This window comes from Acanthochromis polyacanthus, chromosome 23, assembly GCF_021347895.1.
Source record: "Acanthochromis polyacanthus isolate Apoly-LR-REF ecotype Palm Island chromosome 23, KAUST_Apoly_ChrSc, whole genome shotgun sequence".
NCBI lineage: Eukaryota > Metazoa > Chordata > Actinopteri > Pomacentridae > Acanthochromis > Acanthochromis polyacanthus.
This window is the reverse complement of record NC_067135.1, coordinates 1854205-1872239: the sequence shown is the minus strand read 5'-3', so window position 1 is coordinate 1872239 and position 18035 is coordinate 1854205. Positions and strand designations below refer to the sequence as shown.

General features: G+C 41.8%; 1 protein-coding gene and 1 long non-coding RNA gene across 3 annotated transcripts; one reads left to right on the top strand and one right to left on the bottom strand.

The window, feature by feature from the left end:
- Window positions 1–4731: 4731 nt before the first annotated feature.
- On the bottom strand, window positions 4732–7446 carry LOC127532311 (uncharacterized). Its single transcript, XR_007939689.1, has 3 exons — window positions 7313–7446; window positions 6449–7059; window positions 4732–5384 (listed from the first exon to the last, which is right to left on the bottom strand). It is a non-coding gene; the product is annotated as an uncharacterized LOC127532311 (long non-coding RNA).
- Window positions 7447–8059: 613 nt separating this feature from the next.
- Window positions 8060–18035, top strand: LOC110945603 (N-acylneuraminate cytidylyltransferase-like). Of its 2 annotated transcripts, XM_051943811.1 has the most exons (9): window positions 8060–8080; window positions 11983–12226; window positions 13892–14034; window positions 14113–14268; window positions 14718–14851; window positions 14935–15029; window positions 15954–16125; window positions 16200–16365; window positions 17048–18035. In XM_051943811.1, exons 2-9 carry the CDS (start codon window positions 12000–12002, stop codon window positions 17260–17262), a joined length of 1308 nt encoding a protein of 435 aa, XP_051799771.1. In that variant the 5' UTR covers window positions 8060–8080; window positions 11983–11999; the 3' UTR covers window positions 17263–18035. The 2 variants fall into 2 exon arrangements, with proteins under 2 accessions (XP_051799771.1, XP_051799772.1); XM_051943812.1 differs by lacking the exons at window positions 8060–8080; window positions 11983–12226 and adding an exon at window positions 13184–13396.

Sequence of the window (18035 nt, the reverse complement as noted above, 5' to 3'; positions counted from 1 at the left end):
GCAACTGGAAGCCGATGGGTTGCTGAAGTAGCGGATTTTCACCTCACCATCCGATTACAGGCCAGGAAAGGAGAACATTGATGCCGACTGCCTCTCAAGGATGCCAGTCTGCATAGAAACTTTGTTGAAAGACTGTACGGAAGAAATGTCATCTCGCTCAGTACAAGCAGTAGTACAGTCAGTTGAGGACCCAAATCCTAATCCAGTGTGGTTCATGGCTCTGTCTGCTCAGTGCAAACACATCCACAAGTCAGAACATCAGCCTCTCATGCCTGCAGAGATTTGTCGAGCTCAGAAGGAAGATAAAAATATCGGCCCAGTGATCGAGTGTCGTAAGTTAGATAAGAAACCTGATAATAAACAGTTAAAATCATTCAGTACACAGAGTAAAAGGCTGATAAGTGAATGGGAAAATCTTGTCTTCGATGATGATGGCATCCTGCGTCAAAAAACAGCCACACGAACACAGCTTGTTCTGCCAGAGAAGTACAAGTCAACCGTTTTGAAGGAGTTGCATGATGACATGGGGCACCAAGGAGTTGACCGGACCACCTCACTGGTAAGAGAACGTTTCTTCTGGCCCTATATGCAACAGGACATCGAACACTATGTGGCTCAAAGCTGTTCATGTTTGAAGCAAAAGAAGCCCAGTCGAGAAGTTAGAGCACCCCTGACCAACATTGTCACAACTCAGCCCTTTGAATTAGTCTCCATTGACTTTCTGCATGTTGACAAGTGTGCGGGCGGTTTTGAGTACATCTTGGTTGTGATTGACCATTTCTCAAGATTTGCCAAAGCCTATGCCACAACCTCTAAGTCGGCCAAAACAGTAGCAGACAAGCTTTTCAATGATTATGCATTGAAATTTGGGTTTCTTCAGCGCATCCATCACGACCAAGGAGGTGAATTCCAAAATCAGCTGATTGCACAACTGAAGAAGACTTCTGGAGTGTTAGGCTCATGAACGACGCCATACCACCCTGAAGGAAATGGACAAGTTGAACGATTCAATCATACACTCCTACAGATGCTGAGAACGCTGACTGAGAAAGAAAAATCTAACTGGAAGGACTCATTGAACAAGTTGATTTTCACGTACAATTGTACAAAATGCGAAGTCACTGGCTTTTCTCCCTTTTATCTTCTTTTCGGAAGAACTCCAAAGCTGCCTGTCGACATACTCTTCCGCTTGACACCAGAAACAGGTACACCTGACCACAGAGAGTACATGCGACAGTGGCGGGAGGGGATGCAAGAAGCCTATGAGATAACAAAGAACAATGCGAGAAAGTCAGCTGAAAGAGGAAAAAGAAACCATGATTGCAAAGTGAGGAGCTCGGAGCTGGAACCAGGAGATCGTGTTCTGGTGAGGAACTTGACTCCAAGAGGAGGAACTGGCAAGCTATGCAGCCATTGGGAGGAAACTATCCACAAGGTTGTTCGCAGAGTAAACAAGGATGCCCCAGTCTACGAAGTTGTACCGGAACATGGAAAGGGGCGAGATAGCAGGATATTACATCGCAATCTCTTGCTTCCATGTGATCATCTGCCTTTGGAAGTTCCTCTAAAAATTGCCAGACCACCAAAGAAAAATGTGAAACAGGCAAATAAAGAAATAACCAATACTCAGCAGGAGGATGACAGTGATGAGGACATTGAGGATGACTGGTTCTTTTACCTACCTCAACAGCCCCCTCAGGATACACGTCCACAGGCATGTAATGAAGAGGAACATGTTGACCAGTCAGCAGGCTCTGAACCTACAGGAACACATGATAAGCAAGGAGAGGAACAGGACAAACTGCTACAGCTGAGAGAGGATCAAGGTGGGATTGAGGATCAAGGTGGGACAGGGATGAGGCACCAGATGGACTGGAAATGCTTGGAGACAACCTTGTGCTGCAACCTCTGTCACCTCAACCATGTGAAAGTCCGAGTGACAAAGACCAAGTACAAGAGCGGCCAAGGAGAGAACGGCAGCCACCAAAGCTATTCACCTATAATGAGTTTGGTAATCCAGTGTGCTACAACATGGGACTTCCAGCCAGATCCACGTATAGATGTGACCCTATGCAACATTACAGAACCCATCAACCATGGACCACCGCGGGCAACTGTGTTCAGGTGGTGCGTGCCCACGAGGCAGGTGTCACCGGTCTGTCCCTCCATGCTACCGCCCCCTACACACTCCCCCTCCACTACCGAGTGTCACTCCAAAAGAAGTCACACTCGCAGCTGTGGAGGGCACCTATTATTGAAGGGGGAGGGTATAAATACGATCGGCAGGAATGGGACGCCCTGTTGCCTCACCGGAAAACGGAAGACGTCATCGCCATGGTAACAGAAAGACACCTACTGTCATGGCTGTAGCGCTGTGGCACAGGTTGCAACTATCAAGGATCGCTGCTGCTTCCAGAAGACGAAAGCATCCCACTTTTTTTCACTCACATTTTTTCCAATCCTATTATCTGGCATTTCAAATCCAACAAATGAATAAATGAATTCTGTCAGTTGTGTTCAAATTTTAAGGTGTCAGGGGGTGCACAATTAAATCAAACATCAGCAGAGAAGAAGATTTGTTTCTTTTGATTTATCTTTTTTCACCACTCTTTTTGTGATGTTCTGTCAGTGTGAAAAAGGCGTGGGAGAAATAAAGGACGAATGTGGAACTTACATCGATATGTTGTTTCCTCCTCCATTTCGACGTTGCACTTCCTGAAAAAGTTGTCCAGAGTGAGCATCGATGCAGACTCGCTATTTAAGGGCTGAACAGTCCACTCTCCCTCCGCACTACGCGGTTTGGGACGGCCCTTAATATGGAGGACCCTCCACGGGAACGCGCAAACGGAGGGGTAGTGTGTAGGGATAGTGTGTAGGGGGCGGTTTGGGATTCAGCCTATCTGTCTGCAGGCTGCAAGAGAGAGGCGTGTCGCCAAGTAGCTTCGCGTCACTTTGCAACGCCCACTTTGTGACTCGCCCACTTTAGCAACAGCTGATTTTGTGATCTCGTTCATGTCAGAAAACACGCGAGATTTTGTTATCACCACTCTACTGTGTAGCGAACGTGCCCTCTGCTGGTCAGAGTTAGCCACTGAAGCTGGATAATGCAATAATACACACACAATCTCTAAATTTAACATAAAATATCTGTAAAAATCCAATCACACACAATACAAAAGTATCCTAAATGAAATGTAAATTAAATTATGTACAATGATTGCCACACTTTATATGTACAATGATTGCCACATGAACATCTAGAAAAATGTTACTGCCTTAAACAAAGCTTCATTAATAATGTCTGTATTACTCCCCAGTCAGACATCAGTGAAATAGCATCTTGGTGGTGGTGAGGTATGAGTGTGTGTGGGATGAAAAATCTAAAGTCTCTGGAGGAATGCCTCAGAGAGGTCAGCTTCTATATCTTGGGTTCTATTTCTAATAGTTATTACTACATTGTCTTGATGGGGGTCATTTTTCTGTAAATGTAAATAAATAATTTATATCACAAGTGTAACATTTTGTGTCAGACTTTATTTGGTTGGATGTTGAGAACAGTCAACAACATACACAAGACTGCTTTTGAATTTCATAGTCGGTAACTACATTCATTTACTGATGAAGAATGATAGTCAGCCAGAGCTTTAAAACCATGACAACTGAAGTTAATTACATTCATCACCTTTTTAATGTGTTGCTCTGCTGAGAAACAAAGTTGATTAAGAGCTCATTGCATCCACTGACACATGTTCCTGTCAACATTCTAATTTGAAAAATGGAATCTATCAACCAAAAGACAAATAAACAAGCAAACTTTTTCACCAACCTTCAGCCCCTCATTGTCTTCCCAGTCATGATTCTAAATAGATGGAACATTCCAAGATAAACATATCAAAACTATACTAAATCTTTATTGATATAGTCGGTGGTCTTCCAAATGTCCATTTTTTGTCAGTTTGTAAAGGATGCTGCTGATGCAAGCAGCAAGAGTTTCACAAGTTCATGGTGACAATAAGTGAAATTTGAAAAAAGAAAACACTTAATATGTCTTCAAATATCATCTATTATAATATGCATCTCTGTCTCTGTTCAACTGTGGGGATTTTTTTTATTACAGTCCAGATCTCAGTTAGTTCCGATATTATTTCTAGATAGCCGTTGGTCTCTGATCGGCAATGCCGATGTACGATTTATAATATTAGTGTAACTGTTTATTATTGTGTGTCAGGCTTATGACCGGTGGTTCAAACTTACTAATAAAATGAAACAAAGGACAAATACTATGGTGTGCTTCCTAGTGAGACCATTCAGGGGGCCTTAAACCAAGGCTGCCTGTTAGGGTTATTGGTGACTACACTGTCCTTTGAAGAAGGTCTTAATTACACATACATGTAAAGTCACCATATTATGTCATTCATTGTGTTGTTGTCACATATTCTTACATCTGTGTCTTCATCATCTGTTCTTTTCCGCTTCAGTCAGAAAACAGGTGAAAGATGGCCAGAAATCATGTCCTTTCCCTCCTTAGTGAAATGGGCAAACCTTCTCCCATGCCCGAAGACACAAAAAAATAAACTAAGAAAAATAGTCATAGTGCTGAAACGGCCAGCTAGGGATACAATATAACAATATTTTTATCTAACAATGTTAGGGTGAATGGAGGAGCTCAGGTGCAGGAAACGACAGACAATAAGTTTTTAAATGAATGAAATTTAATTTTTCTTGCAACAAACTACAAATCCCAGAACGGGGCGGGTAACAGGAAGTATCTTGTGTAACACAAAACAGAGGTTGCACAGACTAGAGGCTCGGAGAACTAATCACCAGTGAAAAAAAACTCCAAACTAAATTCCTCAACAAGAATTACATACAAAACACCAACGAAGCTAATCTCCTAGCGCTTCCAATGTCACTAAATCTCAAGAATACTTATAGTGAAGTTACACAGAAATGATCAATACTAACTTGCTCTCTCTCACTAATGCTCGGCTCTGACAACCAGCTGTCTCATCTCAACTACTACTACGCAGGTTCATGTTTCTCAACTCAGGCAAACAATTAGTTTTTCTCTCAGTACTTAACGACGGAAGAATCGGGATGCTCGGACTGGGTTCCAGGGCTGATTGATGGTTTGTAGTCGGCCGGCAGTCTATATGGTTGCAGGAGCGGGGCAACCATCGATGTGTGGAAGGAACGCCGAATGGCTGAAACGTCTCTGCCGAACTTCCTCAAACAAACGGCAGATGAAACGTAGTTGGAACAAAGACAGCCATCGATGTGTGGGAGGAACGCCGGATGGCTGAAACGTCTCTGCCGAACTTCCTCAAACGAGCAGACGAAACGTGGCTGTGGCGAGGCAGGAACTGGAACGGCTGAACCGGTGACTGGAGAGAAGAACAAAGAGCGGAGTTAGGAACGGATGACGGTGAGAAGTGGTAAAGTAATCAGGTGAATGATTACAGGAATAGATGTTGCTATTGCTACGATCCGGCACCGAGGAGCAGGCAGCGTCTGCTTACAGGGCCGTAGCCAGGATTTTGGAATAGGTGAGGTCCATGATGCGCGCGCAAAGCGTGCGCCGAAAATTTTTCAATGTTTTTTAAAAATATTTATTTTTATATATTTTTTTTAGGCTACAAGTCACACAAGATGTTGTTTAAATATCTTTTAATGATGTGAAATCAGCATTTTCCAAACAAAAATGTGTATTTTTTTCAAAAAAACAAATCAACTTTTTACATCAAAGGCTAGCCGAATCCTCCTGTGACCAGAGGCATCCCACCGTTGAAGGATATTCTCCCGGTTCACCTCCACTTTCTGATGCACATGCATCATCGCCAGGCCTGTCAGTCTGTCGTTGGACATGGTAGAGCTAAGCCATGTTTTAAGTCTTCGCATGGCTGAGAATGACCTCTCACAGGCACAAGTCGTCACTGGCAAGGTTAGAAATATCTTCAACATACATTGTATGTTGTCTGATGAGCCAGGCGCTCATCAAAAAAAAAAAGCGCCGGACGCGCTCTCCGCTGTGGATAAAAGTAATTAAACTCTTTGATCAGATGATCTGACAGGCCGAACTAGTGCCGAATTATCTAAAAAATATATTGTGATCACCTTGGTGTAGATGGGCGGGGATGTAGTCTACAAAGTGCTAATAATAAAAACACTAGTTTTTGAACGGGGTTTGGCCCGCTGCCAACCGCGTCATAGGGCGCATTTGCGGGTACGTGCATCAGCTGATCAAACAGCTTTTCACCGCAACACGCACACAGGCACAAACAGAACACAAAGCCCATGGATGTTTACCACAATTTATAATTTACAAGCACGTTTCACAGAGAGGTTTCAAGTTTTTATGAGTTTATGTTTTATTCAGTTGGGCATATTTGGCGGAAAAAAAAACCCTCGGAAAAAAATAGGTGAGGTCCGGACCTCGCTGACCTCATACCTGGCTACGGCCATGTCTGCTTATGAAGGAGATGGTGATGATCTGATGAACTGCTCTCAGCTGCTTCCCCACCCAGCGATCATGATTGAATAAAGAACACCTGTTGCCACTCCTTGCCTGCTGAGCCACACCTAGAGAGAGAGAGGAAGAAAAGCATACAAAACAAAACCACAGAATCACGCTCAATTAGGCCCAGCTGCTGCTGGCCTGACAAACAAAGGTTAAATCAATCATACCCTTCCAGGATTAGGTTTTCCATAATAACAGAACACCACCATCTCCACAGAACTGGCGTGTCGTCCTTATAGGAAGAGCACATTCCACAAATCCACAATGATTAACTTCATGTACATGTATGTTGCTGCTACTTTAAATATCCACACTAGTTTGTCAAACTTACAGGAACTGTAACGATCAAATTATCGGTTCAACTTACAACAGTGAAGTCAAATGGATCACTAAGAATGAGGTACCAGGCGTACTGTGTCAGAAACATTAAACAGGTTCAGGTACTGAAAACATGTCCAGCTAATTTGAAAGTTCCATGTTTGAAAGCTTACCATCATCATAAAAATGCCACAGTCATTTGCATGTGTCTGTCTCAGAAGCTCCTGCACCACGATAGTAGAACAAATATCAAAATGTATCTAATACAATTTGTTTTAAAAAGCATGGTATCATGATATTGCTTTGATGGGCCAAGTCAGTTTATATGGGGATGTATATTAATACTAAAAAAGTTTTGAGCAAAATAGTTACAATATTCACTGCAGGCCACCCTCTTTTTGGGACACAGCAACAGAGGACACTTGATAAATGCAGTTGTATGTTCTGATGAAGTAATGCAATCTTGAAGACTGTTACCTCGATGTCTTTGCCTGTTTTTTCAATCCAAGGACCTGGAACCAGCTGCTTTGCAAGATCACTGTTATTTAAAGAAAATACGGTTACATAATGCCTCTTCTGTATTAGCATATCAATTAAAACAAAATAATAGCTCTCTTTTCAAGTCTTACTTGACAAATACATAAATACGTAATATGAAATAATGTAAAAAACATATATCAAACACCGAAACATACGGACTGAGCACAGTGGAGAATTTACACGAATTTATAAAACACCCTCGGTACACATATCCAGACAAAAGAGGACGTTTGGTCACCCTATTACAACACACATTGCAGCGTTCAGTCATTCTTTTTGTGACGTTTACACAGCAACAGGCTGGTGTACTCCTGTTTCTTCAATGAAATAATATTACATACTATAATATCGCCTATCACCATAGCTATGAAACAACAACATGCAGCAAGTCATTCACATTTATTACATGAAATATGCTAAAACTTACGGTGTGGACACGACCCACCATGGTTGAAGATTCAAATCTCATATCTCGCGTGTTTCTCCGTGACTGCCGGTGAGAGGTGTGTCGTGAAGTAGGCGTGTCGCAAAGTGATGCGAAGCTTTGCGACACGCCTACTTTGCGACACGCCTACTTTGCGACACGCCTCTCTCTTGCAGCCTGCAGACAGACCCGTCTCGCTGCTTCCGTTCGTCCATTACAACACTGGATGTGACTGAAGTAACAGCGTGTCTGTGTTTTTCCTTTATTATCCATCTTTACAGGTAAGGTAAGTGAATGTAATACACCTGGTGAAGCATATATGTTTGCTGTGTGTTTTGAGAAACGTAGAAAGTAAACTGCTGGTGTCTTCAGGAACTTTGAGAGCAGATAAGTTTAATTGTGTGTGAATGTTATGCTCATTCTTGTTTTCATGCAAACGGAGACACATTTGTGATGTTACCGTGCGATATGCATTTAAAGGGTATAAATTTGGTAGAAAACGTGTTTCAAGTTGCTATATTCGTACTTTCTGTGTGAAGTAATGATGTTAATTGTTTTCATTTTATCTTAGTTTGATTGTGACAGATATTCATGAATGATACTAAGTTATTTTCATTTAAACCTGAACTGAAGCAGATGTAAAATGTCAGACGTACTTAACACTACAACTATACAATTTGTAAACTTTGATTTAAGCCATCACAAAGATATGCTGTGTTGCCAGTACAATATTATATTCTAAAACTGAATACCTGCTGAACCGGTTTACCGTCCTCAGCCCGGCTCCATTCCGCTCCAAGGTGTGGGAGTGTGCTGAGGTCATTGTACTCACAGTAAATTCATTATCATGGATACTACAATGCAGCTGCAGCTGGTGGTGGAATAAGTAGTGGCCTGCGCCTGCAACCACAGATGCAGCGTCAGCTGCACAAACATACGACTATAGAAAAGACTGACTTCCCCGCACGCAAGTAGCTAGCTTCTAGCTTCTTCTGGAGAGAGATTCGTCATTGGTGTGGACACCTGTCACTCAAACATGCCCGACCAATGGAGAAGCATCCGCCCACTGTGGGATGTTTGTGTCAAAATGATTCAATCGCAAAAACAGGCTTCCAAACTTTTTTCACTTCGATAGGAAAAAAAGGTGTTTGAATGCCAAAACAAAGTCGAAACACTCCGAACACTTTTTTTTCTTTGATTGAAAATTTTTTTTTTTTTGATTGAAGTTATATCTTTTGTGATTGAGTAATAAAGAAACAAACGTCCTACTCATTTTATGGCTCAAATCCAAACATATGACTTCAATCAGAAAATATATTTTCAGTCAAAAACTGAATTCAACAATGAAAAAATTTCAATCAAAGAAAAAACGTGTTCGAATGCATTTGTTTTTTAGTCTCAAATATTTTTTCTATTGGGAAAACGTTTTTTTTCTTTGATTGAATTTTTATTATTATTATTGAAGTGACCTTTTTTTTTATTGAAAACATTTTTTGAGGTTGGGCTGCTTTCGTTTTCATTGAGTAACAAAGAAACAAATGTCCTACCCATAATATGGCTCAAATCCAAAAATATGACTTCAATCAAAAAATGTATTTTCAACAACAACAAAAAAAATTCTATCAAAGAAAAAACGTGTTTATATGCAATTATTTGGGTCTCAAATATTTTTTTTTTTTTGCGTTTGAACAAGTTTTTTCTTTGATTGAAAATGTTTTTTTTATTGAAGTCAAGTTTTTTCTGATTGAAAACATGTTTTGCGATTGGAGCAACTTTTTTGATTGAAGAATAAAGAAACAAATTTACTTTCATGCTATAGTACTAATTCTTCCGGGCCGAAATTTTGCCCCTGCACGCCTCTGGTCGGAGCTTCCACTTGACACAGGCGCAAATTTAGCATCTGCACGTTTTTTTTAACCTCACGAAGGTGTATGAATGAATGAATGGACTTGCTCTTATATAGCACTTTACTACTCATCAGAGTACTCAAAGCGCTTATACAACAATTGCTTCCATTCAACCATACGCTCACACATTCTCACTCTGGGGCGGACAGAAGCGTGGCTGCCAATCCACGCCTACGGCCCCTCCGACCACCACCAACATTCACACACCAGTGAAGAGCACTGGAGGAAAGGAGGATTAAGTGTCTTGCCCAAAGACACAACAGCACACGACTAGGCGAGAGCGGGAATCGAACCGCCGATCCTTCAATCATTGGACGACCCGCTCTACCACCTGATCCACAGCCGCCCCGCTATGCCCGAACCAAAGAAACAGTCGAGGCTTTTTAAACGAAACAAAAAGAAGAATGCTCAAGGTGACTCCAGAAAAAGGAAAACAAGAGGAAAAAGAAAATGTTAATTTCACACGAGTTCTGAACTGGAAGGACTGAAGTATATTTTATTTTGTGAAACTACGAGAACTTTGACTCTTTGAAGAATATCTTTCTGAAAAGGTTGTCCTGACCAAGAAGAAACGTATCCAAGGCTGGGATTTTCACAGCATGGATGATAACTTGTCACTTTATGTAAATTGTAGTTCCACACCCCAGGCAAATGCAGGTGTGCTGCATTTGCCTGGGGACCAGACAGCCTTTATATTGTGTATTACAAATACACATAAAGTCAGTCTGGAACTGCTCCATTGAACCAAATCCAGCCCAGAGGCGGGACTACCGATCACAGCTTGAATTGGAGAGAGCCAATCAGCGTAACACATGTGTGAAGCAATCACTAAGCGACCTAACAATTGCCTTTCCGCCATGATGTTTTGTAGTTTTAACAGCTTCCTTCGCCGTACAGGGGTCCTGAGGAAAATCTAAGCTCTCCCTTTCAACAGTGGAGGGCAGCATTACGCATTCTATCGTACAGCCTGCCGGAATTAAAAGAAGAAGAAGAAGAAGTAGTCCAAACTAATTCAGCCCGTGCAAAACAGAGGAAAGCGCACGAGAGAAACCTCGGTCTGTTGCGGTCGCCATTTTGTTTGTATGCGGGAGGTGCACAGGTGTTAGATGGGTAATCTCGGCCCTGACCTTTACGTCCCACGAAGTATGCTTTTTTTCCAACGCTCCGGGCTTTCTCAATAATGGGCCACAACGCAGCTCTGACATCCTTATCTTCTTTCGTGAGGTCTTCTCCAAAACGCAGCTTGTTGTCACGTAGATATGCGTTGTTTTTTGCATTTCTCCATATCTCATCTCTCAGTGTGTGGTAAGCAAACAGGATGATGACCGCTCTGGGCTTGTTGTCATCACGTTTCCTTCCAAGCCGATGGACTACATCAATTCGCTCTGCAACTTTTGGTTCCGGCGCAGAAGCCACTTTTTGGCAAACTGCCGTTACCTTCTCCTTCATTTTCTTCGCCGTGCTCGGGCAACCCATAGAGGCGAAGGCACCACCTGCGCTTGTAGCGTTCTGCGTCTGCAATGCGCTTTTGTAGATTCTCCATGTCAGACTCCAACTTTGCACATTTCGTTTTAAGCTCCATGTTCTCTTTTTTGATGTCACCAACCTCCTCATGCAGATGCTCAATGGCTTTCTTAATTTCTTTGATGTCGTCAGAGTTCAGATTTATCATACACTTAACTTCTTCTGCCCTGTCGTTCAGTATGGACAGTAAAGATGGCTCAGGCTCACGATTCCCACCGCAGGTTTTCTTGGGCGCCGGGCTGCTGCTGGGTGAATCGGGCTGGGGGGCGAACCCTGGATCGACCTCCAAAGCCTCAGAGCTGTTTACATCTGTGTAATCATGCTCTTCCATCATCGCTGATACTGCTGAAACTCTTAACTTGCGTTTAGTTTCTTCTTTCTTGTCTTGAGCTTTCAACATTTCTCTGGCTGGGAGCGCTTGCTAGCTAAGATGTTGAAGATTTGCAGTTAGCAAAAACACTCGTTATGCAAAGTTCACTTTTACCAGGAGTAAAGTTCTTTCCGCGCAGTTTTTGGCTTTTCTTCTTAACGTTGTCTTATTTAATGGCTGAAGTAACACATTTGGTTTATCAAATATCGACGTTGTAAAGTTTGGAGTCGAATTTTATCGCAGACGTCTCAAAGAGTGTTTAGACTCGCCGCCATCTTGCGCGGACCCCTCGATGGCGGCCGTATTTCTCGCTTTGGTAGTTTCTGTCTGTTCTCTGATTCTTCCACCTCCTTCAGCTCTCTTTCTCCACAAACCGCCACAGGCTCTCCGTTAACCGCCATGGCTTCCAGGAAACGGGCCCTCTCCGGTGATAACGGAGCCCAGAACGGAGCATCGAGCGGCTCCAAGCAGACCCGGTCAACGGAGCGAAAGAGACACGTCGCCGCCTTGATCCTGGCCCGGGGAGGCAGTAAGGGGATCCCGCTGAAGAACATCAAGATGCTGGCTGGAGTCCCGCTGATCGGATGGGTGCTGCGAGCCGCCGTGGACTCCGAGATGTTCGACAGGTGAGCACACACCTGGGTGACGTCATGAGGACCCGCTGAAGGTAGATTCATTCAGATTGTAACGTCCATGTGTCTCTGAGTCTGTATGGACTTTGACTTTTCATCAAAGTGTGACTGACTGACTGTTCAACAGGTTTTCAGATTATAATAACTGACTGCAGCGACAAATTAAAAGTTTTTACTGATTCACTGGAAATGATTCAGTGGATTTGCACAGCAGATGCAGCGACACAACAGAACACAAAATGAAAGAAATGACAAAAAATGATGAAAAACAACACACAGAATGACAGAAACAAGACAAAAAATGATGAAAACAACACACAAAATGATGAAAACAACACAAAATGACAGAAACGAGACAAAAATGATGAAAACAACACAAAATGACAGAAACGAGACAAAAAATGATGAAAACAACACAAAATGACAGAAACGAGACAAAAATGATGAAAACAACACACAAAATAATGAAAACAACACAAAATGACAGAAACGAGACAAAAATGATGAAAACAACACAAAATGACAGAAACAAGACAAAAAATGATGAAAACAACACACAAAATAATGAAAACAACACAAAATGACAGAAACGAGACAAAAATGATGAAAACAACACACAAAATGACAGAAACAAGACAAAAAATGATGAAAACAACACACAAAATGACAGACACAATAAAATGATAAAAAAAAGAGACAAAATCAGACAAAAACGACAAAAATGAGACACTAAATAACTGAAATGAAACAGAAAAGGACAAAAACAAGAAAGCACTAGACCAGGGGTCGGCAACCCGCGGCTCCGGAGCCGCATGCGGCTCTTTCAGCCCTCTGTTGTGGCTCCCTGTAACTTTGGAAAATGAAGTGTTCTGCCTTTCAGGCGCGTTTCAATGCATTTTAATATAGAGAGTTATATTGTGAAATTACCGCTCTTATTTTGCCGTGTCACTCCACCGGATGTGCTGCTGGGATGCAGAGAGACGACACGGACCTTCCAATTCCCACACGTTTCATGTCTTTTTTTTGTTTTACTCCTGGAGAAGCAACGCCTGTAGTTTCACATCGTTTTGTACTCAAGAATGGCAAGCCTGTATATTAAAGCTCCACTCCAAGAAAGACACGTTACTCGCAAGAACACGGCTCAATGTCATTTCCAGGCAGCAGGTCAGAGAGTCAGAGGAGTGTCGTCTTGGAAAATAGGGCAGCGACTTACCGGAGAAAAGTTATTGGCTTAAGATAAATAGACTTTACAAGTTAAATAGACATTCGCAAATTATTGATTTCCAGCTAACATTACGTAACATGTGAGGTCCAGGAGCAAAAATGACATTAACTAAGTAAGATAAATATTAGTGGAAGGACACGATTAAAACAATGAATCTATCTAATTAAAGGCTTTGTAATTAATTAATCACGACTGATTAACAAGGGCATAGAGGTAAAAAAGCGATAAATGCAGTGTTGTCTTCATTTTAAATGCCAAAAGGATTTTGCGGCTCCAGGCGTTTTCTTTTCTGTGGGAAACGGGTCGAAATGGCTCTTTGAGTGTTAAAGGTTGCCGACCCCTGCACTAGACGTTTTCAAACACTATATAATAACAGTAATAATAATAGCAATGATAATGATAATAATAACGATGCTTTTCCTTCTCTTTCTCAGTGTTTGGGTGTCGACAGACCACAACGAGATTGAGAAAGTGGCGAAGTCCTGGGGGGCTAAAGTTCACCGGCGCAGCGCTGAAGTCTCCAGAGATTCTTCTACGTCTCTGGAAACCATGCAGGAGTTTGTGATGCTGAACCCAGGTGAGCAAACTCACCTGGATGTGTGCAGACTGTGGAGCTGCAGGCCCTAAAACACTCCTGACCTGTTGGTTTCCTCAGAGGTGGACGTGGTCTGCAACATCCAGGCCACGTCTCCGTGTCTCCACCCGTTCCACCTGAAGGGGGCGCTGGAGATGATGATGCTGCAGGGCTTTGACTCGGTCTTCTCTGTGGTCCGCAGGCACCAGTTCCGCTGGCAGGAGGTCAAGAAGGGATGTACGTTCACGTTAATGTATATTCATACGTGTTTATTATTAGTTAATTTGTCTTTATATTTCTACTTTTATCAGCCTTTTATTTTATGGATGCATTTTTTGATTAATGTTGCTTTATATTGTCACGTTATTTATTTTTATTTTATGTGTTTTTCTTTATATTTCCATTTTTGTTATTCTTTTACAAATTTATTTAAGTTATTTGAGAGGAAAATAAACATAAATTTTGAATAATTTAATGAATTTTCTTATCCGTTTGGGTGAGATTTAGTTATGGAGGACACGTTTGAGTCATTTTATGAATCATTTTCAACTATTTTGGGCAAATGTGAGTTTTTATAGACAGGTTTTAAGTAATTTGGGGAACATTTGTCTGTTTTACATCCTTTTTCTGCATGTTTTAAATGATTTTCAACCATTTTTGGGACCTGTTCTTCCTCTTCCGTGCAGCCCGTAAGCTGACGGAGCCGTTGAATCTGGACCCGGCTAAACGTCCTCGGCGTCAGGACTGGGACGGAGAACTGTGTGAGAACGGATCCTTCTACTTCAACACCAGCAAGCTGATCAAGGAGGGGATTCCGCAGGTAGCTGAGCAGCGTCCTGGACTCTGGACGGACAGAAGAAGCTCTAACTGGTTTTATAAGATGGTCTTACTGTGTCCTTGCAGAAAGGAAAGGTGTCCTACTATGAGATGCTGCCTGAGTACAGCGTGGACATCGACGTGGACATCGACTGGCCGGTAGCAGAGCAGAGAGTCCTCAGGTAGGAAGAGCAACGATAGGTTGAACCCTGGAAGAGCTGAATATAGAAAGAAAAGAGCAAAAACATAAATAAACCAAAAAATTATGTAAATATGCATAAACCCAAATCTAGAAAAATAGCAAAAAATGATGAATAATAATAACAATAATGTAAGCCCAAATATAGAAGAAAATAATCAAAAAACTAAAAAAACATAAACAAAAAAATGTATATGCTTGTATAGAAAAAAATGAGAAAAGAGCAAACAACCACAAAAAAATATAAAAAAGAAATATAGCTAAAAATAGCAAAAAGAAAACAAATATGAAAAACAAATATAGAAAAAAAATGAGCAAAAAATGATTTAGATATATTTTTTAAATTTTTGTTTTGTGTTTTGCCTATGCTATTTATTTTTGGGGATTTATTTACTTTATGTTTTTGCTCATTTATTTTTTCTAAATTTATTTTTTTAAATTTTTTGCTTCTGTTTTTTTTCTGTATTTGGGTCATGAGCGGTTCAGAACCAATACTTCATAATGTGTCCTCTGCTGGATCCATTCAATCATTCTGATCTGCTGTAAACTATCCTGTCCGTGTCTTCACCACATTCAGTGTGACGACCCTCCACCTGGACACCAGGTGTGTCTGTTCCAGTCCTCACCTGATCCAGTGGCTCAGCTGCTCTTATTCTGTCCACTTCCATTCAAACGGCTCTCTGACAGGAGCTCCATCAGCATGATTCTGGGTTTTGGCTTGGGTTTTTAAGGCCCATTTGGTTGTTTTTGCGTGGCAATAAACCATTTTTAGTCACCACACCATTGCTGTCTCCTGGTTTTGTTGTGACTTTTGGGAGCCAAGTTGTAAGAAGTCGCTGTAGGAGTTTTATTAGAACAGCTTCATGGTCTTCTGTTTGAAGGTAAAAGCTCCTTTCTCCTCCTCCAGGTACGGCTACTTTGGTCGGGACACTCCAGAGGTGGTCCGTCTGATGTTCTGTAACGTCTCTGGATGTCTGACAGAAGGACGGATCTTTCTGTCTGTATCTGGAGAGGACATGGTCTCCATCAACACCAAGGACACGGCAGGCATCCGGATGGTGCAGAGAGAAGACGTGGAGGTCTTTATTTGTTCCACAAACAACACAAACAACAAACACACAACAACACCTGACCATCTGTCCTGCTCCTCCAGGTGATTCTGCTGACCTCCAGTGAGGACCCAGTGACCCGATCACTGGCCGACAAGCTGGCCACGAGGATGGGCTGCCAGGTGATGCAGGTGGGGGCGGAGCCTCTGGATGACTTGCAGCCAATCCTGAAGGAGAAGAACCTGGACTGGAAAGACGTGGCGTACATCGGTAAAACATTAGGAACTGGAGTTATTTACAGGAATACAAAGGGTCAGTCCACCAAAAAACAACCAGAACCTTCAACCAGAACCTCCTCACAATCATCTGGAACTTTATTTCAGGAAGCAAAGTTCTACCTTCATACTGTGAATATTTTCAGAGTTCCAGGTCCTTAAAGTCCACACAGGAGGGTCCACATTTATCACTTTTTAATGGACTTTTTCCATCATTTCTGAGCCTCAGAACTTCATCAGTCCAGCAGATAGAACCAGGACATTTAGGAGGAGAAACACGTTTAATAACTGTAGCCAGATCAGTTTAAATCCATCCAGGTGTCAGTCTGAACACTAAATCTGGTGTCTGTTCATTTCCTCTGTGACTAAGTTTGAGCATCAGTATTATGGGATGTATCGTAGTATTGAAACTATGTTATATAGCAGTTTAATGTCTGACAGTCCACAAACTGACAGACGTGACATAGAAAGTAAAAAAAATGAGACACAGCATGAGAAAAACTAAACATAAACTAAAGGAAAACACACAGAACTGTCCCAGTTTGGTGGTTTTTCATCATTTTATGGTTGCTTTGTACCGTACTTTGGTCGTTTTATGTCTTCATTTGGCATCACATGTTGGCTGTTTCACACCATTTTGTGATTAGATTAGTCTATTTTCTTCTTCTCTCCTCCAGGTAACGGCCAGGCGGACGTCAGGTGTCTGAACCTGGCCGGTTTGAGTGCCGTACCTGGAGACGCTCCGGTCGTCGCCATCAACGCCGCCAAGTACACCTGCCACGAACGGGGAGGACTGGGAGCCGTGAAGGAGTTCTGTGAACACATCCTGCTGCAGAAACAGAAGGCAAAGTCTCAGATGGAGCAGGAACACATCGACCGAAGCAGCTTCTAAACGCAGCTGAGGAGTGAGTGGCAGCAGCGAAACAACACAGATTAGTTTGATCAAGTTTGGTCATTTACTGATCTGGGGTCAGAATATTTGGACTGTTTTCACTGATTAACCTCAACAGAAGGTGTTTAGGTCAAAATATGCAGATTCCAACCAAATCAGAGGATAAAAACTGGTTTATTAAAGAGCAAAGTGACTCTAAATGTAGATCCAAACCACCAAAAGCAGACTTAGATAAGCAGAAAGCTGAAGCTCAGCAGTTTGCTGTATGTTTTCCACAAAAACAGAACACCAAATTCAACTTAATTGTCTGATCAAACTGGTTCTGTGCTCTGACCAACCACCTATCACATGTACTGATATGAGCCCTGAAAGTTTACCCAGAATGCACTGCCTAAAAAGACAAACTTCTCCAAAGTGGCTCAAGAAAACCTGTCCAAGCTGACTAAACCTGTGTCCAGATTTGTCCCAAATTACTCAAAATGTGTCAAACATGACAAACTTCTGAAGAAATCATTCATTTCTTGTCTAAAATTACTAAAAAAAAAATGTGTCCAAAATATCAAAAAGTCTCTGAAATGACTCAAGTGAAGAGGAGTCTTCAGAAAATGTACATATTGGAATGTTTTAACTAAAATATATTGAAAAGGACAATTTTAGGCAGAAACCAGGTTCTCTGTAAGGAACCAGGAAAAGTACTGATGGAATTCTGTAGAATAATTGTGGTTTATATCAGGAAAACAATCTGTATTCTAATAAAATTCATATGTTTCTTA

Coding starts and splice junctions, on each gene's coding strand:
- LOC110945603 (XM_051943811.1), top strand. CDS start 12,000: ATGGCTTCCAGGAAACGGGCCCTCTCCGGTGATAACGGAGCCCAGAAC. Junction 14,852..14,934: donor TCAAGGAGGGGATTCCGCAG/GTAGCTGAGCAG, acceptor GTGTCCTTGCAG/AAAGGAAAGGTGTCCTACTA. Junction 16,366..17,047: donor GAAAGACGTGGCGTACATCG/GTAAAACATTAG, acceptor TCTCTCCTCCAG/GTAACGGCCAGGCGGACGTC.